Source organism: Caloenas nicobarica, chromosome 1, assembly GCF_036013445.1.
Source record: "Caloenas nicobarica isolate bCalNic1 chromosome 1, bCalNic1.hap1, whole genome shotgun sequence".
Taxonomy (NCBI): domain Eukaryota; kingdom Metazoa; phylum Chordata; class Aves; order Columbiformes; family Columbidae; genus Caloenas; species Caloenas nicobarica.
The window spans coordinates 207,414,894-207,442,044 of NC_088245.1; the positions used below are offsets into that span (position 1 = coordinate 207,414,894).

The following is a 27,151-nucleotide window of genomic DNA, read 5'->3' on the forward strand; positions in this document are numbered from 1 at the left end:
ACCTCTGATCACTGGATTATTTTCCTTCTGGGTCTTGTATGAAATGAGAAATGGTTTGTTTTTACCTTCTCTTTCAGTTACAGCTAAATTCTCCAAACAGGCCAATACGGTTTGAGTTCTTCTGTGCAACAGAGCATAAAAATCCATGGAAGATTAAATCTTAGTACTTCCTCCCTGTTAGAATTCTTGCTCAGAATTAAATTGTCTGATCATTTAAAACTTAATCCTAAATGTAATTCTCCCAAATTTACGCCATACTAAATCTATCTAAAATCACATCTGGCCAGATCATTTTGCTTCAGATATTTATATTTGACTCTTGTCAGAAAGCTCTACAGCTGTTTGAGTTGTCATCCTCTGCCATAGGTTAGATGAAGTGGTGCAATAGGGTGAAAATGATTTATGGGATTTCTTTGTAGTGATACCATTCAGTTATTCAAGTTTGAAGTAAATTTATCTTCTAACTCAACTAAAACACCATATTTCCCAAGGAAAGCAATCATCTTGCCTTCCTCTTCCCTTCAGGTATTCCTCTTTCCATCCATGCCAATTTTCTTCCCTCTTCTACTAAGGCTTTTCTTCCCCACTGGGGAGGTGGAGAGGAGGTTTCCACCAACTTCTACCTGTAATTGAACAACAGTTGCCAAAATGAAGAAATAGGTGTCCAGTCCATCTCTCACATCCTTTTTGCTGCCTTAACGCTCCGTGTTCTCCAGTCATCCAACTCCATATGCAGCTCTTCCTGGCATTGCCTTCAAAATACTTTGAGTGACTCTGGAGCTCCTGACTTTTCCTGTCTCAGATCCTCTGCTCCCTAACTCCTGTCAGCCCTCAACTGCAAGTCTCTGAGCTCTCTGACTCTGCCTGTTATTGAGGTTCCCTGCTACTTTCCTTTATGAAATCTTGCTTAAACATCCTAAGATCTTGGAAAACTCGAGCTGTAAGGTAGTGATGTTCCTGATGTTCAGCTTTCTGCTGACGTATTCTTGGAAACTTCGCTCATTCCTGAGTTGAAATAAGATGAAAGAAACTGTTGCACAGGTTAAAAAAAAAAAAAAAAAAAAAAGGCAACATTTTGGGTAAAAAAAGGCTTTTGTAGTACTGCTGGATTTGAAAGAGGCGCTTCTATTTATAGCAGACCAGGTATTTGCAGCAGTTGCATTTTTCTTCTTGTTTTCTAAAAGGCTGCCCAAGTCTAACCAACCTCAAAGCTCTCAGAAAAAAGAAAGAAAAAAACTCACTATATTTGCTCTACAGAACCTGCTTCTGTGCAAATAGCTACCATCTTTGAGGAATCTGTCCTTACCCCGCATGATCAAAGCTTTCATTTTTTGCCCATGTGCTGAAACCATTTACACTCATGAGATTCTGGTGCTAACCAGAGCCTGGCACTAACCTGGCTTCAAAGGCATTGAATCCACCAGGCCTCTATGGCTGCTCCAGCTGAAGACACTGGGGACAAATATTGCCTTTCCTAATGATGAAGAACTGTGGCTGGAGCTGGAACCGAGGGCAGGGACTTGGTATCTGCTCTGCTCCAGCTGTCCCAGACTCCCAGGACAACCAAGAAAGAAGCATTTTAATTCAACATGGAAGTGTTTAAGATAGGAGTAGGAAAAGGGAAAGAATTAGTGGGCAGCTAGAAATTTGGGATTAGGAAGAAGTCACAGACAAGTTGAGAAGGATCTAAATTTTAATGTGAGACTGACTTGGGGGATCTGGTTCAGGACAGGTAGTCAAAGATACAGCTTTGGAGTCAATGAGACTGAGGGGAGACCTGATCGCTGTCTACAACTACCTGAAAGGAGGTTGGAGCATGGAGGGGGTTGGTCTCTTCTCCCAAGTAGCAAGTGATAGGACCAGAGGAAATGCCCTCAAGTTGTGCCAGGGGAGGTTTAGATTGGATATTAGGAAAAAATTCTTCCTGGAAAGGGTTGTCAGGCATTGGAACAGGCTGCCCAGGGCAGTGGTGGAGTCACCATCCCTGGAGGGGTTTAAAAGGCGTTTAGACGAGGTTCTTAGGGACATGGTTTAGTGCTAGAGTTGGTTAGGATATGGTTGGACTCGATGATCCTGAGGGTCTCTTCCAAGCGAAATGATTCTGTGATTCTAATGCAGAGGTGACATATAGGTTGAAGAAGGGCATGCATGGCCAGGACATCTTCCTGTCCTACCTCCATGGGGACATGAGGAGCCAGCTCAGACCACTGGTGATAGGAACCAGCCCAGGTGAAGGAGTGAGGTTAAAATGAGGAAGAAAAGCCAGTAAAGAGGTAACTGGCTGTGGAAGCAGATGGGGACTGGACTGAGAAGCCTGGTGAGTGAGGCTGGGAGAAAGAAGGTTTTGTATTCACTGTCTTCTCCAAGGAACTTGCAGCTTCACAAAATGTTTCACACAGGCAGGGGAGGAGTATTTCCCACTGAAATAGTGCAGGGGTGGAGAAGGGTTTCAGTTTAGTACATTCACAGTAAACCTGCTTACCGTGACTTCATGATTTTGATCTCTAATGCTTTCTTTTCTCTGGTTGGATGGGATTTTTACTGATTTATAGACCAGCTCCTCCCCACGGTAGACAGACTGTCCCCAGGCAGAAGCCCTCTTACCAGCCTTGTGGTCTATTGCTTTCATAGACACCTCTTGACTTTGACCTTACTAGAAGAAGCTCTTGGTGTTTGGACAGTCATTGGTCAAGAGGAAAGTCTGGATGTCACCCACCAACCTGTTGATAGACATGATCTAGCAACTGGATCTCACACAACATAAATCCGTGCAGTTTAAGATACCAAGGTCTTGTTTTCAGTTTGCTGGTACGCAGACCATACAAGAACTGGTGGATGTTTGCATTTCTGACATGAAGACAGTCCTTGAGCTTGACGCTGTGTTTGACATAAAACTATGATTTTGTTCATGAGACGGCGGCTCCCTCATCATTTGCATCTACTGGAGGATGGATTGCATCCAAACATATTCTTATTTTTCTTCCCTTCCTAGACTGTGCTTGCTCATGCCCATTGGTATTTGAAGAGTTATTCAACACTCAAAAAAAAAAAAAAAAACAACAAAAAACAACAGAGCCAGCTTCATTTCCAAGCTCCTATTACTCACCTTCTTTATCTCTTAGATAAAGGCTTTAATGGATCTGTTTTGCTGGAGCATCTGAGGTTGGAGGCTATGAAGAACTTCAAAGGTATTTAAGAGCAGCCTTGTAATTGATTTTGTAGAAAGACCACATAGTTTGATTAAAAGTAAACTCTGCTCACAATAAATACTGCACGGAACTCTGCTGATCTATTTTTACTGCATCACAAATAAAGCTGAGGAGAGGGGGAAATCCCACTGACTAAACAGGACGTGCAGGAAGGATAGAGCATGTCTCCATCCCGTATTACCCAGGTACTCATTAACTCTGTGATAACCAGTTAAGACAACACAAAGTGGAATGTCTCCAGCACCAGATGGTAGTGATGAGGAAGAAAGAGGAGTGCAGTAGACAAGATAAAACTTGGCAGGAAAATATACACAGGAATTTCTGTTCCTTAAGGCAGAGATTGGAATCTGAGAGTCCTAAGTTTAACCATTCCTTTGTCGTCAGGAAGTGTCTGAGAAGTATAAGGACAAAGATAACTCCCACCGCTGGCCACATAGCTGGCCCACCCTCAAAAAACCCAACTATCTAGTGATGCGGTTTCTGATTTAGTATGTAATGTAAGACCATGGTCCATGTGTGCTGCTGACCAGTTGGGTACCAGATGGATCCCTGTAGAACAGTTTAGGTTTGCAATCTCCAAACTGTTCCGAAGTTCAGAAATGTGAGCATCCTCTTGGACCACACAACTTTAATTCAAGGTTGATGTACATTGATAAAACTCTTTAATTAAATAGTACCATGTGCTTTCTCCAGTATGTCCAAGAGCATTACAATATAGCCTCATCCTTTTCCACAAAGAACATTCTATCTTTTTTTTTCTTTTTTTAATGAACAAAAGGCAAACTTAGGCAGTAGTATTGTGAAAGGTTTATCCTTTAGAAATGATCGATTACCTTAAATATTTTTCTGGAGGCACAAAAGTGAGCCATCATAATGAGGAAAGAAAGCATTTTCCCAAACTAATGAAAAGTCTCTCTTTGAGTGAAGGAGAAGAATTTTATTGACAAGAATCCTATGTAGGCTTTCATACATCCACTGTGTATATAGACAGATATTTTTGGAATGCATCTCCTGATTAGATATCAGGGCTGTTATTAATTCTGTCTGTCATTTTTATTGAAAGCCAAACAAATTGCAGAAAGTGTATTAAGCACAAATGTAAACCTTCAGTGGCAAGTAGCACAAGAACCCCTAAGACCGAAGCAAGCCATGCCTTCTCTTTGACATGCCTTTTAATATATCACATTCTGCCCTGGTAAGAGCATTTAACAGGCACATATTATGCTCAAAGCGGCAAAAATATGTGCAGAACCCAGAAGCTGCAGACTTTGATTTCTGTGTTTATTAAAGAATATAGTAGCAATGTTATTTGGTGTCCTATGAAGCGTTGTGCGATATGAAGCCACCATATGTATTAAATTCAGAGGTATCATGTGAAATAGTTCATTAAATCCTGCAGCCTGTTCCCATTTCGTTTTCCACCTACAGATCTTTCCCAAAAGCAAGCTGGGCATATGGTTTCCTATGGCTTGTCCCTTCAGCAACAGGATTTCTGGAAAATTAATGCACTTGGAAGCAAGTGACTACAGTGAAGGTGCCAGTGTTTGGTACAAACATAACAAAAAGTCTCCCTGTGCATCAGTCCGGAGGCTGCAGATCTCCTAGGATGATAAGGCAAGACATTGCTATGGAAATTTGAGAGAAGCTAACAACAGCAATGAGCAAAACAAACCAAAACCCAAATGCAAATAACCCCAAAAGGAGCCAGGGAAGGGCCTTAGTCAAACCTAAGAGTGATCAAACAGGATTTGCTCAGGTCAGATGGGGATGCGACTCTGGCTGCTGCACAGGGACGGTGCTGGAAACCACAAATCCCAGCTCAGTGCCGAGCAGCCAGGACTACCCAGGCTGCTCCTGCTGTCCTGCAGTGGGGAAACAGGGGTCCTGGCAGCCCCCAGATCACGCCACATCACCCCATGTGCTGGACATCCCACTGAGATGGGGCAGAGGAAGGCGGTGATGCAGGGAACCGGGTCCCCCTCATCAGTGGCAGCTCCGAAATACCGGGGTTGTGAGACCTAGTGCTGATGGTCTCCGTAACTTCGATTCCTGATTTAACTCCTGTGTTCAAATATGCAAAATATTTCATACCCCAAACAGAGGATTTCTATTAAAGCCTTCCATAAACTGCCTTCACAGACCGCTTTTATAATTTCTCCAGATTGCAAGAGTCAAAACTGTGAAGAAAAAGAGGGCAACGCTATTTTTTATGGGGCAAAAGAAAAGATTCTTCTGTTTCCAGATGTCTCACAGCCCTTTCAAGTGTGGAGGAAGATATTATGACAGCAGATTTTATGATTCTTGGCTTCAGAATCACATCAAAATTATGTTTTATCTGACATCAAAAGAATGAGCTGTTTTATCATCATGATGATGCTAAAGATCTTGCATCTGCTCAGATTAGTAACAATGCAAATAAGGCAGCTATAGAGAATCAAAAAAATCACAGTTGTGTCCTTAGGCTTTATCTGCGGTTCATCAACTTCTAAACAACCAGCTATATGAAGAAAGAGATTCAATATACTGTTTATGTTCTGGATTGGAGCTTAATAAAAATGAATGTACACAACTTTTAAGCTCAAACCATAGATTTCTTTTTTTTGACATTTTGTCCCATAAGACCTCCAATTATCTTGATAGTATTACACTAAAATCTATGTCCCAAAACTGTAATATTAATTGAAGTATTTCTTTCTGGCAAGCATTTAAATAAAGATTAAAGCAAGCGTGATGAAATAGGCCATCTATTTTGTACATGACTTATTGCAGATTCTGAGCATTGCTCAAGCAATGATTTAATTTATAATAATTTGTTTTGGTGGACCTCATCTAACTGGCTTTCAGGAAAGCAATTAAAATGGTGCCATGTAGGGAATTATTAGCAAAAGGGTCTGGCTGAAGCAGAGACAAAAGGTGCTGAAAGGGGAACCATCAGGGTTGAGGGAGGTTACAAGCAGAGTTTCTCAAGCATCACTCTTAGCCTGTGTTAACTAAATATATTCACCAGCAACATTTACACAAGAAGCAGCAGCACATTAATGAAATTTGCTGATGACACAAAGCTGGGAAGAGGAGCAGAATATCTCACAGGAAGAACTCAGGGAGCCGATTACTGGGAAATACCCTAAAGATATTTCATTATACAAGGCTTAAGATCATGTACTTGAAAGGGGATTGTGTTTCCTGAATGAGGTCTGGTGGAAACAAGGAGACAGAATGTCTGTTTTTATGGTGAAGCCTGGGAAATGTGAATTTCTAATGCAGATGTCTCCACAGTACCTGCAAGATTGAGTCCAGCCCAGGCAGTTAAAGTTCTTAGCACTGGCAAGAACAGCAGTGGCCACAAGTACTTGGAAAAAATATTCTGGGTAAACAGTTCTTTCACTGGTACTGTGAACTGCACACATCTCACAGCTTCTTTCAGGTTTTTCTTTCTGTTTTTATTCTTCTTCCTGGTAAATAATTACGTCCCACAGGAGGCAGATGGCAGGTATTGAATGGTTCATCCATAAAGGTGAGAGTGTGGCCACCCCGCTCCTGCCCGGGGAAAGAGACCTGCAGAGCAAAGCTCCTCTCCTTCCACCTGCAGAGCTCACCCAGCCTAACCCTTCCCTTCAGGGAAAACACATTTCAGAGACATTTCAGAGTTCTGCCAGGGAAGGTTCGGATTGGATATTAGGAAAAATTTCTTCCTGGAAAGTGCTGTGAAGCACTGGAACAGGCTGCCCAGGAAAGCGGTGGAGTCACCATCCCTGGAGGGGTTTAAAAGATGCGTAGATGTGGTTCTTAGGGACATGGTTTAGTGCTGGAGTTAGGTTATGGTTGGACTTGCTGATCTTAAGGGTCTCTTCCAACCTAAATGGTTCTATGATTCTATAATCCGCACCTCTGATGTGTTCCCAGCGCGAAGCGTTGATTTCCCCCACCCACACGCCTGGAGAAGTCTTTCCTGCCCTTTCATTGCCCACAACGATCCCTCAGAAGGGCGGGCTGGAGAGAAGTGCTCCCACACGCCTGGTGACATTTAAGCCGTGTGGCAGATCCCTTTGCTCCCATCCAACACAATAGCAGACTTTGGTGGGTGCGGGACGAAGCCCAGTGTGACATTTTCTTCCACCCCACGCTTCTCTGCTGAGTGAAGCTTTTGTGAGAAGGCAGAGGCCAGAAAATCCCCGTTGTTCCACCTGTTTCTGCAGCCTCCGGTCCCACGGTCGGCTGACCCTGCATGGTGTGTGCACCCCTCCACGTGCTACTTTTCCTACCAACAACAAAACAAGCTCCTGTGTGCTTCATTCAGAAGGAACAAGACTGCAATAAACTTAGATAAAAAATTACTTTTGAACCAGATAATTTTGTTGAACGCTGTTGATAAGCCATGATACCATCTTCCAAGCAGTGGCACCATCCTCCTTCCCATGGGGAGCAGAACACCCCCACAGGAAAAGTTAACTGAAGCAAGTTAACCGAAATTCATAAGAAAAAGAGGCTTTTCTAGAAATTCACAGAACCCAAAGATTTATCGAAACATCCTGCTTTCAAACAAGTTTTTATCAGAAAGGTTTCTTTGACCCAGGCGGAAATTTTTGGTCAAAACCAAAGCAAAATGCCACCTGCCTGTCCCAGAACAACGAGAACAGCCAAGCCTCTGGGTGGGCACCCTCTGCCACAGGAAAGCACAAACACAGCAGTTGAACAGGTTTTCTGAAGTGTACCTCATCGCCTCATTTTTAAGGATCTCCATCCTTTTTCGTCATGGGAAGTTTTCTTTTCCAAGGATGGGCAGGAATGGAAAAAGAAGGATGGAGATAGTGGGAAAGTACCAAAAAGGAACTGTTTTCTAGCTAGCTCAGGTTTAAACTCATCTAAGCTACCCCATTTAAACCTACCCCTTTCTGTATGATGGCAAATATAGTTCAGCATCAGCTCAGAAGTGGGTCGTTATGTTAGACAAGCCTTTATTGAACTTTTGCAAATTTCCCATTTATGTTCTCTTCTGACCCGCCCATAGCTGTAAATACATCTGGCTTCACAGGTAAGTGGATGTAAAAAAAAAAAAAATCTAAATCGTCATTAAATTAACTTCTTCATGTATGCAACCTGTGGAAAATCACCAGATCTATGATAATGTGGCATAAAATAGTTATAGGAAATTGTTTAGGATAAGCTGGAAAAAATTATTATGCCTTATTACTGCTGTCACTCCAATAAGAGCTAACAACCTCCTTACTCCCATCATGTGTCAGTATTTTGTAAACATGCTCTTTGTATTAGAGGTGGCCAGGCTTGCCAGAAAAACATTGTCCTCACCAAATCAGAATGAGCGGTGATTTCCAAAACTGAAACGAGTGCAAATGAGCAAATGTCAGTTAACATGGATCAGATATTTTCATCATATGTGCTCTTTAAATGAAGTGTTTTATATCATTATCATTTGCTTGGTGAACTAATAGAAGTGTTTAACACCTTGTAGATCTCTGCTGATGCATACTTATCCTGTAAACTGAATTTATTGTAAAAAAAATAAACATTGTCCATTAAATTTGCAGATGAACACTCATTGTCTCCCCTTGGGCCACAATCACCTAATTACTAATTGTTAGAGATCTTTAGATAAAAACCAGTATGAGCCTGCTTCATGACTCAACGTATTCCCGTTTAGTTCAAAATCAATCCACACCCAAAGCATCACTGATAATTTTATCCTGGGAATAATCAGTGTTGATAACAGTGTTCGTAGTGTGTTAAGATGTTTCTCTTCTCTTGTTCGATTATTTACCTATAAAATCCCACATTACCTTTAACAGCAGGCACAACTCATGTGCAATGTAATAGCCACCATGTGAGATGGGGAAAAAACATCTTCTGGGTGGGAAACATCAGGTTCCTAATTCCAATGTCACTGACATGCTTTTCTTCTGTACCTATAGACAAGTCACAGTCTAAACTTCTCAGATGTGCTGCACATTGGCTTCAGATTTGGTATTTACACCCTTGATTTAAAAGGCTTAATTTACTTCAGCTCACAGGTTTTTCTTCTATACCTAGCAGAACAGGGAATGGAAACAAACAGTATTATTCATAAAAACTCTACGCACATGCATATCCATACTCATGCATACATACACAGCAGCCAACTCACAAGGAGTCTTGCTCCTGTGATACAAATCGTTTTGCCCCTTCACTCTTTGCTGCTCTCCTCTGTCCTCGTTTTCCTTTTTACTCCAGGAAAGCAAAGAAGTTTTTACCCACCCATCATACTTTATCCACTCTTTGAAAGCTTCTCTTCTCAAGGCCTGCGCATATTGCCTTGGCACGCTACCAAAACCTGCTAACAAATGGCAGATTAAGTGGAAACACGGAAAAGAATTTCAAGCATGTATTATACTTGCTTGGAGTTCAGTGTGCAACTTCTAAGACGAGGGCTGCCCTCTAAACAGGCAGGCCTGGGAATTCAGCTGCAAAACAATCACAGATGCGAGAAAAATACCTTTCCTCTGAGAAAGAAACGTGATGATATTCTGCAGTCTTCAGCAGGCTAAGTTCACCCTGTGCTCTGGAAGAGCTCGGCTTGGTCTGTGCTTTCCCGAGATTTCGGTTTCCATCTTCAGCACTGTTCTTCAAGGGAGTTATACCAACTAGAATTTTTCATATGTCAGCCTCTTAAAGATGCAGGAGCAGATTTTAATCCTTTCCATTCACGACCAAAAGAGTCCCTCTATACCCATCTGCTGTCTTGCCTTAAAATACGATAATGAGGCACTGGATTCAGTTCTGCAGACCACTGGCAGTCACCACCAGTTGGACAATGACATTTTTAGTGTCACGCCTGCATATAGTTTAGTTACTCGTGTTTCCTTGCTAAGCCATTTTGCCTGCACGGCCGCCTTTCTCACAGTTTAAAGTTCTGGTTTTAAAAAAGCCCTCTCCACAGCATCAAAGTGAATATACTCAGAATGCACTTTCCATTCCTGCCTTATCAATGGCCCAGCCCCACTCTGACTGAAGACGCTGGCAAAGTCACCACCAACTCAGGGGGGCACAGGTGAAACAATGCTGACCTGTGGTGCAGAAATTCTGCCCATGATACCTGGGATTTTCTTTTTTTTCTATAAACAATCAGGAATGTTTGCATAGGGTATACAGTAGAAAGATACTCTCCCACCCCGGATTGCACTAAACGTGCTGCATACATTAAAACAAACAAACCCCACTTGCTCACATTACTCTGGTTCATTTGCCTTCTGCAGAACTCCGCTCTGCCAGTCGTTGCAAGAGATGTGCTCTGTCCCTGTGCTGGGCACTGATGAGGCCAAACCTCAAATCCTGGGGTCAGTTTTGGGCCCCTCATGACAAGAAAGGCCTTGAGGTGCTGGAGCGAGTTCAGAGAAGGGAACGGAGCTGGTGAGGGGCTGGAGCACAAGTGTGATGGGAGCGGCTGAGGGAGCTGGGGCTGTTCAGCCTGGAGAACAGGAGCTGAGGGGAGAGCTGATCGCTGTCTGCAACTGCCTGAAAGGAGGTTGGAGCGTGGAGGGGGTTGGTCTCTTCTCCCAAGGAACAGGTGATAGGACAAGAAATGGCCTCAAGTTGTACCAAGGGAGGTTTAGATTGGATATTAGGAAAAATTTCTTCCTGGAAAGGGTTGTCAGGCATTGGAACAGGCTGCCCAGGGCAGTGGTGGAGTCACCATCCCTGGAGGGGTTTAAAAGACGTGTAGATGAGGTTCTTAGGGACATGGTTTAGAGGTGGACATGGCAGTATTGGGTAACGGTTGGACCTGACGATCTTAAAAGTTTTTTCCGACCTACGTGTTTCTATGGAAAGATCTTAGTCTACAGTTCGACAAAGCAGTTGAGAATATAGGACGAGTGGCTGGGAAATATGTCCAATAGACTAGGACTGATGTTCTCAAGCCCACATGACGTAGCTTGAACATCCAGAGATCAGGAAAGTTGTATGGGTGGCAATCCCCAAATCAAAAAGCGGAACATTTCTGCACTTCAGTGTTCCTCTAAAAAACATGGGTCTCGCTGTCGGGTTCAGGGGAACTTTTTTCTTGTTGCATCAACTAAAAGAAAAAGAAGATGGGCCTGATTTATGACCTTATACTGACTGGTTCAAATTCCTCCATAGTTTATTGACCCTAAAGTTAATAAAAACAATGTGACTTTTTAGTTCAGTAGGGTATTTTCAGCTCTAACTAATCTGAGCTCATGACTGGCTTTGGAACTGCAACAGTCATACAAATCTAAGATTGATCATTACCATCCAAAGACACAGAGTAATTAAGCGTACTAAAGAAAGCAAACAAACAAACACCACCACCATCAGAAACTTCTAACAGTTGGGGAAAAAAAATAACTGAGAGAAAATAAACAGCATCAAGGACATTAATAACTGTGTTCTGTATTTGAATGTCTTTATAAATAAGTAACTGAAATGAGATTGAAAGTGCAACCCAAGTATAGTACAAATACAAGAATGTCTGCATTGAAATTCCATAACTTTTCTTTATTCACTGTGATACATTCAAACAAAAGTGCTCCAGATAACAGGCATAGAGTAAAGGAAATTAAAATAAAAAGGCAGAAAAAGACCATCAGATACATATGGTGATTATTCATATTTCAAAGCATTAGTAACTGCTTGTATCTGAGTGCACCAAAAGCCCACATGAGGGTCCATGTTTTTGTATGCTGCACCTATAAAAATAATAATCATAGGCAGCTCTAGCAAAAAATGTTTTTCAGAACTAGAGCCAAAGCCATCACAAAGATAAAGCACCATCAGGCATATGTTTGCAAATGCCATAGTAATTAGTAGAGTGTGAGAAAGACTTAGCTGAATTAACATTTTCCTTGTATTTGTATTGCATGGGGAACCTCTGCTTAGATTCGTTCACTCCCAGCTCTGCCATTTCACACCAGGGACTTGCATTCGCCCCACAACACCAAGTGCCACGGGCAACTCGGCAAGTTTCAGGAGACAGTGAGAGATGGAAGGAAGAGAAACTGGAACTGGAGCCAGTGTCTATCCTCCCATTTAAAAAATAATATTGGCATGGCAGCACGTACTTAACCGTGTTACTGCAATACAGTGGCACAATCCACCTGAGAAACACTGTTTGTATAGACCACACTGACCTCCCAGGGCTGTTTACTGAGCTACAAGTATTTGGCTGCACTGATTTTACCTTCAAAAGACAGTTCTTGTTTTAAACTCCAATTCTGCTTCAGTCAAAATGTTAGTCACTGTTATCTGCAAGAGACAGCAGAACATCCCTTCATAGCAAACTCAGATTGCACCCTATAATGTGGCTCTATTGCAGCTGCAGAATTACTGAACTGGGCATTTGCCAAGAATTATTTGTCACTCAACAATTTCTTGGGGAGGAGGATTCCTTCCCCAAACAACACAAGAAACAGAAGTCGAGATGCCATACAAATTACACTGTCAAAGGGATATGATAGAGAGGCACTTACAAATCAAGGGTCCCTCCATCTGGTGTATTTTTAGATAGAACAGCACAGATCTTCACCAAAAAGAGGGAAAACTCAGTAGAACCTTTGTCCTTTGACCTGCTTTGCAGGCAGTAATTCAGATGGCCAGCAAGACCAAAGACAAACTTCCCCTCTAAAAATCCCAGCTGCTGACATGAGATTTGCTTTAAAAGATCTAAGTAGGTCGTTACAGAAAACAAGCCTCTGTCCCCATGCACTGTCTATAACAGGATATTCATAGGGATCCTGCTCGATGCAAGGCTATGCCCTATGAAGACTTCAGCTCACGTATGATTTGTGTTTCCCAAAGCAGGATGCAATGGCACTGTTCATATGACCAACATCATCTTCACAGTCAAGTCCTTGTGACATCAAGGTCTGTTTGCTCAAAAAGCATTTTTCTTAACTATGTTGCTAATAAAGTCTCAAATCACTCAGGCCAAAAGAAGGTTAGAAGTGTTATGCAGTTATTTACCCTTCACGCTATTTGTGTGGCATTCATCTCCCACAGCACATGCCTTGCCCTTCACACTCCCTTTCTCATGCAGGAACACAAAGCTGTAATGTTTGGGTTGCAAACACCATTAAATGCCCCTCTCCAGCCCCCAACAGCATTGAAATATTTTCTTTTAAAAGTTCAGATCAAAGCATCTCTACTAATCCTAGGATTTATTAAAACAAACATTGTAGGCATGAGATAGTCAACAGCGTCCCTTTTATAAGAGTCTTTGGAGACGGTTCTGATTTCGCACTGTTTACTGATCCGCCCCTGACTTATCTTCAGTTGCTCAGCTGCAAATTCAGCAAGTCCACCTGCTCCTTCCCCACCCAGCAGATGTTCCTTTCTCCCCAGTTTCGAGCTGTAATGACGGCACCACACAGCCCCTGTCCTAAGAACAAGGTGGCTTGGTTGAAAAGCTCTGTATCACATCCCGATGTCACAAGATCATACCATACACATTTGCAGCAGAAGTCTAGCCTTTCCTCAGATGAATAATTAAAACCAGTCATTAAGTGCTTTCAAGGAGTTTCATTGTCTTTATCCTTCCCTGCAGTCAAGGTAGTTGCCTTTGATCCAGTAACAGATCTGTGCGTATTTGAGGGGTGTGATGCGAACAGCTACATTGAAATCCTGTGGGGTGCCGTTCATGTCCACCCACTGATGGCCCGAAAATATTCCAATAATTTTACGCTCCCATTTGTGATTCTGCCTCTTCCACATCCTCACGTACACCCCAGATCCACTAGCACCCGGCTGGGCATCGCACTGCTGGTACAACAGGTCATACGTTTCATCTTTGACATCGCAGAAACGGTAAACCAGGTTTCCCGGACGATCGTTGTCGTAGCCGGAGAAGTGAATCCTCCCTCCAGGCAAGTGTCTTGCTGGTGGGCTCACGCCTATCTTCATAAACTTTCTTTTATGAGGCTTCTTGAGCTCCAGCAGGGCATAGTCGTAATCCATGCCAATGTCATTGGCATTGCCTTTGATCCACCCTTTGGGGACATGTGTCCGTTTCACTCGGATCCACTGGAATTTCATTTTCTCAGGCATTGCTGAGTTGGTGATATTGGCCCCTTTGCTGCCATCTTTCAGTTTGGGCTTTAGGAACCCCACCCGCAGTTTCTGAGCTCCTTTGACATAACTCTTGCCGTCATGGATACAATGAGCAGCAGTAAGAACATGCTTTTCAGCCACGAGCGTCCCTGTGCAACCTGTCGATAGCTTCACCGATGTGGAGAATGGGTAATTCAACAAGAAGTCTTTCCCAAAAATGCTAAATCTGCTGTCATAGCCATAGATCTGCCTCTTAGTTCGAGTTTTGCCTTGAGATCCGTCACCGCTATTGCTCAGAATATATATGCCCACTTCAGTTTCAGTGAGGCTCCCATTAGCGTACAAGGTTTCATAGGACAGGTAGTTCTTTACTTCTTCGTAAGTTGGCAGCGGAGAACTTTTGTGGCACTCTGGGCCACACGGAGATGTCACTTCCAGTCTGGCTTCAGCATCAAACTGCGGCTTCTCCAAGTTAAGGGTAGATCGTGGCAGGATAACTGGAACTCTGTAAGATGGCCAGGTTGGTTTCCAGTGGGAACTGGAGGGCATCACATCTTTAGCAGCACACAAAAGGAGGATTAATGTGGACAAGGCTGCCATTCTGAATGCCGGTCTGTGGAAAGCAAAAGGAAGTCCAGTTACTCACCCGAACACGTTGCAAGATTAATCTACCTTGCTAATGGCTTGCTAACCACATATATAGTAACAGTCAAGAGATTTGAATGGAGCCAACTATCATGAAGCTCTTCAGGCTTCTCAGCATTAAACTAATACCTTAACATGTATCCTAAAACAAGCGTGCCAGGTTAACACTGAAACACACGGCATTTAACCCTTGGGTGCACTGAGCCACCAACTTCCAGACAACATCAGTGGGAAGTTATTATGTTTGTCTTCACATGATGTGAAGAAAATTCACTCAATATGTAAATTCCTCCATCCAGAAACCATCATTCTGGCAAAGAGTAAATGCGTCTGTCTTCAGCTACATTACAGTATTCTCTGAAAGCTCCCACCTACTCTGACTGTACTGACAGAGACCCTTAAATCACAGAATCATGGAATAGTTGGGGTCGGAAGGGAGCTCTGGAGATCATCCAGTCCAACCCACCTGCTAAAGCAGGTTCACCAGAGCAGATCGCACAGGAATGTGTCCAGGTGGGTTTGAATGTCTCCAGAGAAGGAGACTCCACAGCCTCTCTGGGCAGCCTGGTCCAGGGCTCTGGCACCTCAAAGGAAAGAAGTTTCTCCTCATGTTCAGATGGAACCTCCTGTGCTTCAGTCTGCGCCTGTTGCCCCTCACCCTGTTATTGGGCACCACTGAAAAGATTCTGGTCCTGTCCTCTTGACACCCACCCTGGAGATATTTATAAACATTGATGAGATCCTCTCTCAGCTTCTCTTCTCCAGGCTGAACAGCCCCAGCTCTCTCAGTCTCTCCTCAAAAGAAACATCCTCACACCTTTTGCTGTCTTAGCCAGAAACACCAAACTGATGGTCAGAACAGGCAGGTGAATGTGACCGCATGGGAGACTCGCTTCCCCTTGCATGTCACACCAGAGGAAGGTTTCTGCTCCACGTGGCATTCACTTTCCCCTGGGCTCACATGAGAAAGGGTGGTGTGACTACACGAGGGCAGCTAATGAAATAAATTGACAATTCTTGAGGGAATTTTCAGTTTGCATACTGGCTTATTCCTTTATAAAGTCAATTAATTGGAAATGCAAACCGGCCCCCTCTGAGCACAGGAAGGCAAATGGGACTGTAAATGTGTTTATGAACCACAGGCAGAGTGCCTTAGACTGCAGAGAACAGCGTGCACTAGTACTGTGTCAAGAAAATGTGTAACTTTAGTTTATTTGAAAATTAGCCATACAGCTGGATCGCTGCAGGAGGCACTGCACCCTGGGCAGGGAAGCAGGCAGGATCTCCCTCATACAAAGATTATTCAAACAAAACTTCACAATTATGTTGAGCTTACACATATTTAAAACCCTGCTGAGGTTACACTGATCACAACTGCAGGATCATTCCTGAAATACCTCAAACTAGTAAACCAAAGCAAATCACACAGGAGATGACCACAGCTATCTAAGAATAAAAAAGAAAAATCCTTCTCTCCCATGCTTTTTGTAGGAATACTCCATCTCTAAGCTGCACCAAAAAAAGACTGCTAAAGTCTGAAGGTGTCCAACTCAAATATTGGGCCTGGATTCTTCCATGGTTGGTAGCATCCTCTTTGGGAATGGAGGCTATAATTAAAGCCCACGATGTTCAAAAGAGCAGTTGACTCATGCAGGATATCAAAACATTTCCATTCCAAAATCCAGATGTAGATGAACAGAGCTGATGCTACTGATGCCCACAGAGGCAGGTACTGACTGTTCCAGAAGTGACCAGACATTCTGTGGGTAATTTCTGCATTAACAAACAGGACATCTTTAAAGGGATGGATTTTTTTCTTGAAGGGCTAAGCTCTATAGAAGGTGTAATTTTATACCTAAAGGGTGAGTACATGAAGCAGAACTGCATAATTTTGGTTGTTCCAAAATAGGAAAATACTTGCTGATGTATTCAAGGAAAACCATCAGCTCCTCTGGATCCTTCCATGGCAGAGATTAATTTTTGATGTGACTGGGTTTTGCAAGCATCAAATGAGATAGTCTCATTTTGGTGCAAGGATGGTCCAGGGAACACTAGCTGCATATCAAATACACTTGTCATATAACAGTGACTAGAAAAACACAGAAAATGAAGGTATTAATAACAGGGCGAAATGATACCAGTCCATCCCCACAAAGACAACATGCACGAGTGTAAGTCAGCTGTTAACTGTCCTACTTGTGACAGTGAGGACTGTAGACAGAAATGATTATTGGCCTCACAATTAAGAAGCCGAGAACAGACTAAATCACAGTTACGCTGTGCATCAGGTACATCAAGTGCTGTGCATCTCACTATTAAGAGCACGTATTTATAAGCAGTCTGCTCTCAACTGCTTCACACCAAAGTTACTCCCACAAATTACATTTGCAGCTTTCCTGATAGATGGATTCTCTGTCTAAATTGCACCATCCATGCCACTTCTCGGATCTAAAAATCATTCATGCTAACTGAGCCAATGCTGGCCTTACAGTTGTCAGGGGAAAAGCTGTAGGTCTCCTGTCAGTTGTTGTTTGCACAAGCAGCAAGATTCCCTTCTGCCTGTCAGTGCAGCAACCTGACAAAGGGACCGTGTGCCCTGCAACTTCCCTGCTTTCTCTGAGAGCATCCTCAGGGCTGAGAAATTACCTCTCCCTGCAATCTGCTCTCCCTTTCCTCCCTGACAGCACTGCTGCAGCATCATCAGCACCGGGAAGGCAGCTGTAGACAGCAGAGGGCAGCCGCCCTGTGAGGAGAACAGGACAGCAGCTGGGACTCACGCTGGTCCCCCCAAAAAACCCGCAGAGGATGGTATCTGGGTCTGTGCTGGGCTCTGTGAAGTGGTACTGACTCCCTGTCCCTGGGCAAACCTTCCCACACCCTTCCCCTGCTGCTTCTGTGCTATGATCACATTGCTGATATATGGGATAAAAAGCCTTTTCATCAGTTACAGAACTTTTCTATTATTTCAATGTTATTAAAACCTAAAAATAAAATACAGTTATAAGGTTATACCTGACCACAGAAGCTAAGCAGTGCTCACAAATCAAAGCATTTACTGAAGTCTTTGTAATTCTGTCTTATCTGGAGGTATAACTGGTACTGAATCAGCTCTGGGTTGCAGTAAATAGAATAAATATGTCTTATTTATAACAAGATGCCACACTAATGCATAGTACATCTTTCTGTGTAGATCCTTCCTCTATAAAAAATAAAAAAGTTAAGCAGAAAAAGGAGGCAATTTAAAAAGCAGCCTACATTTAAAGTGAGACCTACCAGTTAGCCTCTTCTTTCCTTTTCCTTTCTTTTTCCCTTTTTGGTTTTTTTTTAAAAAAAGAAAAGCTGCAAAAAACAGAGTTAACACTCTCTGTGTCCAGCTACTTACTCATGGATGATCCTGAAAGACGCTCTCAAACAGAAAGAACTGGAAAGAAGCGACTACTTCTCTGAGCGGCTATCACAAAACGATACTGAATGAATTACGATGCCGTGCTCCACTTTAGTACTGCTCTTCTGTAGCTATTTACACTGTGTCATAAACTCAGTCCACCCTTTGACTCAGTACAAAGCCCCGCTCTGATACCCAGCCTAGGAACCCCGTAGAAAGCGGTTTGTACATAATCACACTTGCTAATGGCATTAAAATTGTTTAGAGAATGGAAACAGTGACAGCTACTCCGGGGCTCCCCATGCCGCTGAAACACTTTACAGACACATTTCCCTGCCTGCTATGGGCATTCACGCCTTGAGAGAGATGTTGGTGAGAGAGAACTGCCTTGTTCGGGATGGACATGAATCATTTTCTAATAAGCAAGTAATTTTTCTGGAAGAGTTCGCTGCTTCGGGGGTGGTTCTTGTAATAGATGGTTAAATAATAAATCTTGGAACATACAGTATGAAAGCAAACAGTCTCCTTTACATTTTTGAAATGAAGAAAGTTTTTCCACGGTGCTGGAAGCCAGAATGATTAACATGGAAATGAAAAAAAAAAAAAAGAAGAAAGAAAACCAAGAGAGTAAGAGAGAAAAACCTGCCTCCAACCAAATCATAAAGGTGAACTAAACCACTGTCACTGCCATGCCAAAATGCCTCATCTGCTTTTCTTAAGTCACAGAACTTGCTAAAACACAACAAAAATAATTGAGCCGCAGTTTAGGAACTACAGAAGCCTTACTGCCATTGGAACCTAACATCTCTATTAGCCTGCCCGCAATGCTGAGAGTTACGTTGCCTTCCCCGCCGGTCTGAGGGCTGTAAGAGGAGATGTTTCGGAAAGCCTGGAACAAACTTTGATGCTGGCAGGCCAAGGGTGCCTGTTAACACGTACAACGGGCACAGGGGGTATTTTGACACGTGTGTCAGCGACACACGCCACGTACAGAGGAAAGGGATCATATTATGTGTTTACCACTTAGTCCAATTCCTGCAGAATAATTTTACTGCCTCCTTTCTTTCCTCTCTCTCCCTCCCTGCGTGCGAAGCAGCTTCAGTTTCGCTGTACAGGAGCGAACTGTTACAGGTGGGATGGTGATGGTCGGCTTGAGCAAACCGGTGAGCTGTAGGGAAGGGCATCCCCAGGGCTATCAAACCACCCGGGAATAGCGGGACCTCACCGACCCCTCGGACCTCGACGGCCGCCGCAGGCTCCAGCCCCGCCGCACACCGCAAGTACCGCTGTTCTCAGCCGCGGTGATGAACCCCCGCACAGGACCGCCGCGGCTTAACCGGAGAGCAACTTGCGACGCTTCCCAAGCGCGAAACGCAGCAAAGTCGATTTCTTTTTTTCTTTTTCTTTTTTAATCAGCTGTTTCCTCACCAGACGCCCCTTCAAAGTTGGTCACCGACACCAGCTCGCAGCGCTGCCGCCGCTCCGGCCGCCCCAGCGGCGGGGACGGGCGGGCAGGAGCCGCGTTATCCCCTTTTGTTCGCCCGCTGCCGGAGCGGCGGCGCCGGGTTGATGCGAGCGGGGTTAAAAATGAAGCTCTGCGGGAAGCGCTCGCCCCGAGCCGGGACAGCGGCTCCCGCAGCCCGGCTGGCGGCAGCGCCCGGCGGGGACGGCCGGTCCCCGCAGCGCCGGGCTGCCCTCGGCTCCGGCAGGTGAGGCGCTGGCCCCGGGACACCGAGAGGCGCGACCCTCGCCATCCTCCCCGCCGCCCCTGTTGTCCCCCGGGGGTGACCCGCACCCCGCGGCACCCTCCCGGCCGGCGGGACCCGCTACCTACCAGCTCCCCGCGGCGGCGGCGTCTCCGGGAGCCGTCAGGCAGGTGGCGGGGCCGGTCCCATCCCTCCCGCCGCCTCCGCGGGGCTCGGGGCCGCCTCCCCCCTCCCTCCCTCCCGCCGGGCGCCGGCCCTGAGCGGCGCTGCGAGCGGGGCGGGCCGGGGCGGAGCGGAGCGGCGCCTCCCGCAGGTGGCTCCCGCCGCCGCCTCCGCTGAGCCCGCTCCGCTCCGCTCCGCTCCGCAGCGCTCCCGGCGGCCTCTGCCCGCCCCGCCGCCCGCGGGGCCGCGCCGGGAGAAGCCGGGGCCGCCCCTCCGCGCAGGGCTCCCCCGCGGCAGCCGCCGCACGGCACCCCGTGGGGCGGCGCCCCCTATTTTGTTCGCTTTTACTGTGATTTTTCATTTATTTCCTATGGTAACCCGCATTTTCCCCCCATCCTTGTTTTTATTCGCGGGTGGGAGGTTTCGGGGCGCAGTGGTGGCACCTCCACGGCCCCGAGGCCACCGGGCTCTTTGTCCCCAACGTCTGGATCCAGCGTGGCAGGAGTGGGGTGAACCCCCAGGGTGTCCCTCCTGCCTGGGCAGAAGCTCCAGGCGCTCTGAGGTCTGTCGCCTGTGTTGCCTCATCAGGCAGTTTTTAATTGTCAGACACATTCTTTGCACGGGTTTTAATTACTCGTCCTTCTTGAACCTTTATAATGACACCTGGCAAGAAAAGAGGAAACCGGAGCCAAGAGGGCAAAAAAATCCTGCAATGTGTTTTAACTCCGCAAGAAAAATCCACAAAAAGTTTTGCCAAAGTTCCCAGCTGATTGCCGTTATCCCAGAAAGGAAATACAAATTTCACAGGAATCAATTTTATTTGCTGCCTTCTGCTGACCTCTTCACCCCACTGCTGCCCTTACAAAGGACCAGCAGAGCCTGAAGCGCAGCAAAAGCTCCGTCCCATGCGCAGACCCTGTGTGAGGAGCTGAGATGTTACAGGATCTTACGTTCTTAAACATGATTTTTCTAGTTTGCATTTACTTGGGCCGAGCACCAGCCCCGTTTGGGTCTGTGGAAAGGTTTTTACAGATGGTTGGAAAAAACAAGTGCTACAAAAGTCATAGCTACTCAGACAAGTCTTTCTCAACTATAACCTTACAAGGTGAAGGAGAGGTCCCTGTGGCAAACATCTCCCGCAGAAACACAGCTGGAGAATACGGCTGTGTCAGAGGAAGCTGGGGCTGGTGACACCAGTTCAGCTGCTCGTGGGCCACCAGATCATGCAACAGCGAGGAAGGTACCTGGAGTATCAGGCAGCAGCTAACAAGTAAAGGTCTATCAGCAATACCGCACTAATCACAGATCCTTTCTTATCTGGACTCTGTGTCACCTCCGGATTAGATACACAGTCCCACTGCTCAGGGAGCTTTGTCCTATATGCTTCTGCTGTCCTGCAAGGATGGAGAAGGTACCTGGCCCATGTCTTGGCGGGGGTGAAAGTGCTGTGAGGTTTGGTTACGTGGTGGGATTCAGGACTGCAGCGGTGGCCTCTTGCTTTCCATGGGCGTCCAGCCTCTTCTGTCACAAGTGCCACGAGTGCTCCAGTGCCTGCCCAGCTTTCCTCTCGCACATCTTCTTGACTGTAGTAGGTCACCACACCAAACAAGGCCTCTTGATGACTTTTACTCTTCTGACAAAGTGCAGATTGTCCAGCAGTCATTTCCAGATGACTGCAAACCCTCCACTGAACAACTGCCTATATGTCCATTTACTGCTTTGTCTTAAATGCATCAGCCTTCCTGTATCGCACTGCTGTTTTCAAGAGTCTCAGTGGGAAGAAGAAATAAATATTAGCGTAATCGTTTCCTTCTTTGTATGTTTCTCCCAGTTTTTTATTGACAGTACTATGAATAAATTCTGACTGACTAAAGGATTGTTTGATCTCCAGACACAAATTCAAATAGACACGATCCTAGAAGATATGACTCTGATAGAAATGTTCACAGGAGACAGGGAGGCAGAGATGCAAGACACTGCTAAGATACATATGGGTCAGAGGGACATGGTTTAGAGGTGGAATTAGTGCTAGGTTAACGGTTGGACTTGATGATCTTGAAGTTCTTTTCCAATCTAAACAATTCTGTGATTTTATGGTGGGTTTCACCTCTCTTAACTGTAGGGGTTTGGGTTGTCCTGGGCCATCTTGATACAATACAGGACTACAGACCTTCCCTATCTGGAGGAGAAGCTGAAAGTCGGGTTGGATGCCCTGAGGCATCTCAAATGAGACTGGAAACCTCATTCAAACCATAAACACCTGCATGTAGAGGTCTACAAGTGAGGTGTTCACCCTGTGCACCCTAATTGCCCATGAAGAGAAAGAGGCACTGTCAGGGTTTAAGTGGTCTGACCTGTGTTAGGGACTTAAACGGGAAAAGAGGAAGGTACTGCATCCAAACAAAGTGTCTACATAAATGTCCATAGCTGGAGACACCCCACCACACTTCTCTTGGTTTCCTGGTGTCTCCGTCTTCCCTGTGACTGACTGTTGTCTCTACTTCTGATGAGGGGAAAGGATGGTCTTCTTTTTGTGTTACGTTTGTATAGCACCTGCCACCGTGGGGAGCTGGTCCACAGCTACCCCTCCACAGTCTTTCAGTCACACAGATTATAAGCTGTTAGTGCCTCTACGTACAACACAGATGGATGTATAGGAGCCACAAGGCTTGGTGTCTACAGAAGTCCTCCTGAGAACAAAACCTTAAAGAAAGTGTTAGGCAAAACTTGTTTCATGCCAAAAGCAGTAGAGAAGAATGTTTAATTTGAAATTTAGTTTCAAGACATTTGGTAGCCACAAAAAATAGATTTTTATTATTTTTAGGGCATACATTGAACCCCAAGTTCAGAAAAGACAGTTTGTTTGGCCTGTCCAAATGCCTGTCTTAAGGAAAAACTAACCAACCAACTAACTTGTTAACTTTCTAATTCAAAAGCGGAAAAAATACCCATTGTAGATTTTCTTTCTATAATTCCTAAGAAACAAGAACTCTGGTGGGGTAAAGGTGTTTTTTGTAAAAAAGAGTGAAATCCAAGATCTCAGTGTTACTGTGAGCCATTGTGGAGGCAAAGAGCAATAAGTGACAACATTCGTAAGGGTGAAGAGGTATCAGCTGTACTATATTGCCAAGTGATAACACACATGCTGACTTTTCAGCACCTTGCGAGTAAGCTGAAAATGAAACAATCCACAGGTGGGAGCCCTAATGAATGGCACTGTCAGGAGATAATTTCTCATGGTTGAAGAAATCTTTTATTCTGCAGGGAAGTGAAGTAACCTGGCATTATGGGCCTGTGCCAGATTCTGCTGCAGACAATGGAGTGATTTCAGAGGCCACTGAGTCTGGAAGGAAGAATGACAACCCACAATTGGCTCAAAGGAGTCCTCCCATTGCTCGCTGCTGATGTAATGCAGCAGAAAAGGCCTTGGAGTTCCCCACTGCAGTGGCAGCCGTCCAGCAGGCTCCCTTCTCCTTGCACGGGACAGGGCCCACTGCTCACAGATGCCCTGTTTCCCAAAGCTCTTTCTAACTGCAACAGGAATCACAGAATCATAGAACAGTTTGGGTTGGAAGGGACCTTCAAAGCTCATCCAGTGCCCCCCCTGCCATGAGCAGGGACATCTGCACCAGCTCAGGTTGCTCAGAGCCCCGTCCAGCCTGGCCTGGGATGTCTCCAGGGATGGGGCATCCACCACCTCTCTGGGCAACCTGGGACAGGGTCTCACCACTCTCAGTGTAAAAAATTTCTTCCTCATGTCTGGCCTGAATCTCCCCTCCTTTAGTCTAAAATCATTACCCCATGTCCTATCATAACAGGCCCTGCTAAAAGGTCTGTCCCCATCTTTCTTAGAGGCCCCTTTTAAGCACTGAAAGGCCACAATAAGGTCTCCCTGGAGCCTTCTCTTCTCCAGGCTGAACACCCCCAACTCTCATCTCATCCTCATAGGAGAGGTGTTCCAGCCCTCTGATCAAGCTCAAGGTGAAGACACTCTACTTTTGAAGATGGTCTATTTTGAAGGCAAGGATTACACAGAGTGGGAGTTGAGTTCGGAGAAGCAAGTCCCATCCTCATCTTTGCCCCAACTTCACTGCAGGACTTCGGGAAGGCTCTGCTACCTCGGTTCCCGATCTGTGCAATGAGTGTGAGAGTATGTTCTATCTCAGGGCAGTGTTGTGATGACAAATACAGTGGTGACTGTCCCTGTGGTGACTGTCCCATGTCTGGGTGCTGTGATGACAAGAAGGGCAAGGCCAAACATTTGCCTCAGATACGTTGCACCATAAGATGATACCACTCAGAGAGAATGAACTCTTTTTCTCAGGTTTTCCAAGACTGGATGCAAGGATGGTGGGGGAGGCACTTTTTCCTGGTTCCCAGAAGTGATATGCTTTTACTGTCATCTTAAAGGAAGCATGTGAAGACTGAGAACCTTAGTTGTTTGGTTTACGAAAAGATTGCCAAGTGGGAAAAGGGACAGCTGAATGTACACAATGTCCTTCCTGTGTTGGTAAAAATGTTGTCATCAGCGAGTGTGACACAGTGGAGCAGAGTTTAAGGCTCTAGCCTTGGAAAGGATTCATCTGCCCAAATAAAGACATCTAAAAGCGAGGCATGACCACTCTAGGTTCCCTTTGCAGGCCTTCAGGAGCTACCTCAGAGGGCAATTTATTACATCCTAAACCAGGATATAAGCTAGGCCAGACAATCATTCCTCAAAAGCAGTCATTTCCTTCCATTGTCTATTAGGAGAGGTTAAATCTAACTTTTAGATGCTAAAAGTTACATGAAGTGAATCCCACTCAGTGCGTCCGTCCTCTTTCTGGTTGAATACAGTGAGTTGGGGCAAGTACAGAGAAGGCCACAAAGATGATCAGGGGACTGGAACATCTTTCCTGTGAGGACAGGCTGAGAGAGTTGGGGTTGTTCAGCCTGGAGAAGTGAAGGCTCCAGAGAGACCTTACAGCAGCCTTCCAGTACCTAAAGGGGTCCTATAAGAAAGCTGGAGAGGGACTTTTTACAAGCGCATGTGATGATAGGACAAGGGGTAATGGCTTTAAACTGAAAGAAGGGAGATTTAGATTAGAGAAAAGGAAGAAATTCTTCCCCATGAGAGTGGTGAGGCGCTGGCACAGGCTGCCCAGAGAAGCTGTGGATGCCCCATCCCTGGAAGCGTCCAAGGCCAGGTTGGACGGGGCTTTGAGCAACCTGGTCTAGTGGAAGGTGTCCCTGCTCATTGCAGGGGGTTGGACTAGATGAACTTTAAGGTCCCTTCCAACCCAAACTATTCTATGATTCTATGAATAGGGATATTTGAGCACAATCATACTAACAGGGGAAGGTTTCTACTGCACAGTTCCACCTGCACACATACCTGTGCAAATAAACAGCTTTGCCTGAGGCAACTCAAGCTTTACAGAAAGTTTCTGAATTTATTGGGAAAGTAAGCTACTACTATATGGGAAACACAAGAGGTAACAAGAAACTGCAAATACAATACATTTAGGGATAATTTTGTTGTATTTCTCCCCTGCCCTGAATTCTCAATTGAAAGGCTTATTCGGATTATCTATAACATATCTGTCAGACAGGGCATGGGATTCTCTTAATATCTGCTTGAAATAGACTATATTATGTAGAAATGTTTGATCAAACTATGAGATACATAGAAAGAAGAAAATGAGGAAAAACATTTTGAATTCAGCTTGGTTCAAAATTCACAGTTATATATATTATAGATGCTCTTAGCGACGCAGATCTTGGGAGTTACTGCTAAGTGTATTACTGAAGACATTTCCGACAAGTGATATTTCAACTGAGAGTGTCCCTTTAATTTCACGATAGTGAAAACTCGTTGAACTAAAACAGGCACCTGGATTTGCTCCAACAAGACAGATTCTTGTAAGACACTACATCTTCACCATTTGGATAAACAGCATATCAATACAGTGAAGTAATCCCAAAATAACACCTTAAAAATAAAACAGCCACTGCAACTGCACGCCCTGAGAACTCCAGGAATTTCCTGAAAAAGGGAATCTTCGGTGTTATGCAAAACTGGATCACATTCATCACTACGGTTTCTGTTTTCATGCTAGCCCGTGTCTATCTGCTGGGTTTAGATTCTGCTGTAGGTTTCACCGCTCCATCTGGTAGTTTTTGAATCCACCATGTACTCATCTAAGAGTAGTCAGGAGGTTGGTGAGGGTATAAATTCTTCCCCATGAGGGTGGTGAGGCGCTGGCACAGGCTGCCCAGAGAAGCTGTGGATGCCCCATCCCTGGCAGTGTTCAAGGCCAGGTTGGACGGGGCTTTGAGCAACCTGGTCTAGTGGAAGGTGTCCCTGCCCATGACAGGGGAGTTGGAACTAGGTGATCTTTAAGGTCCCTTTTGACCCAAACCATTCTACAATTCTATGATTAATAAGCTGCTTTTCAGCTCTTATTGGAGGTCGTACTCACCCCGTGCCCAGCTTGTTTGAAGAGAAGCCTGTGTTCAGTGCACACAGCAAAGGAGAAGGTTCTCCCCACAGTGAGAGCCCACACCTGCAGAGCAGATGAACTGGGCACAGTGTTCAGTCAAACTTTCACCACCTGCCCATCAGCCTTTGCAATGATGTTGCTCAGCTAATGCTGGAAAGGGCCTTTCCTAGTCCTGTTGTACAGCAACAATCAGTGGGATTTCTAATAAGATGCTTGAGCTCAGACCTAGTTTGGTGCCTGGCCATGTTGCACCCAGCATGAAGGCACCCTGAAGTTCACAGTATGACTCATAGGTGAGGGACCACATCAAGTTTCAGACTATGTGCTAGCTATGGTCCACCTGGCAGCACAGACAGAGCCCATGCAGTCAAAAGGTTCCTCAGGGAGAGGAAGGGTTGAAGGCCTGGACACATTCCTGTGTGATCTGCTCTGGTGAACCTGCTTTAGCAGGTGGGTTGGACTAGATGGTCTCCAGAGGTCCCTTCCAACCCCAACCATTCTGTGATT

The 27,151-nt window shown here is 45.1% G+C and overlaps 1 protein-coding gene across 5 annotated transcripts; it reads right to left on the bottom strand.

The window, feature by feature from the left end:
• Window positions 1-11,696: 11,696 nt before the first annotated feature.
• Window positions 11,697-20,325, bottom strand: PRSS23 (serine protease 23). Of its 5 annotated transcripts, none has more exons than XM_065658126.1 (2): window positions 20,129-20,325; window positions 11,697-14,877 (listed from the first exon to the last, which is right to left on the bottom strand). In XM_065658126.1, the coding sequence occupies exon 2, from the start codon at window positions 14,862-14,864 to the stop codon at window positions 13,746-13,748; it is 1,119 nt and encodes a 372-aa protein (XP_065514198.1). In that variant the 5' UTR covers window positions 14,865-14,877; window positions 20,129-20,325; the 3' UTR covers window positions 11,697-13,745. The 5 variants fall into 5 exon arrangements, with proteins under 5 accessions (XP_065514198.1, XP_065514208.1, XP_065514215.1 ...); XM_065658136.1 differs by lacking the exon at window positions 20,129-20,325 and adding an exon at window positions 19,723-19,854; XM_065658143.1 differs by lacking the exon at window positions 20,129-20,325 and adding an exon at window positions 19,524-19,694.
• Window positions 20,326-27,151: the final 6,826 nt, after the last annotated feature.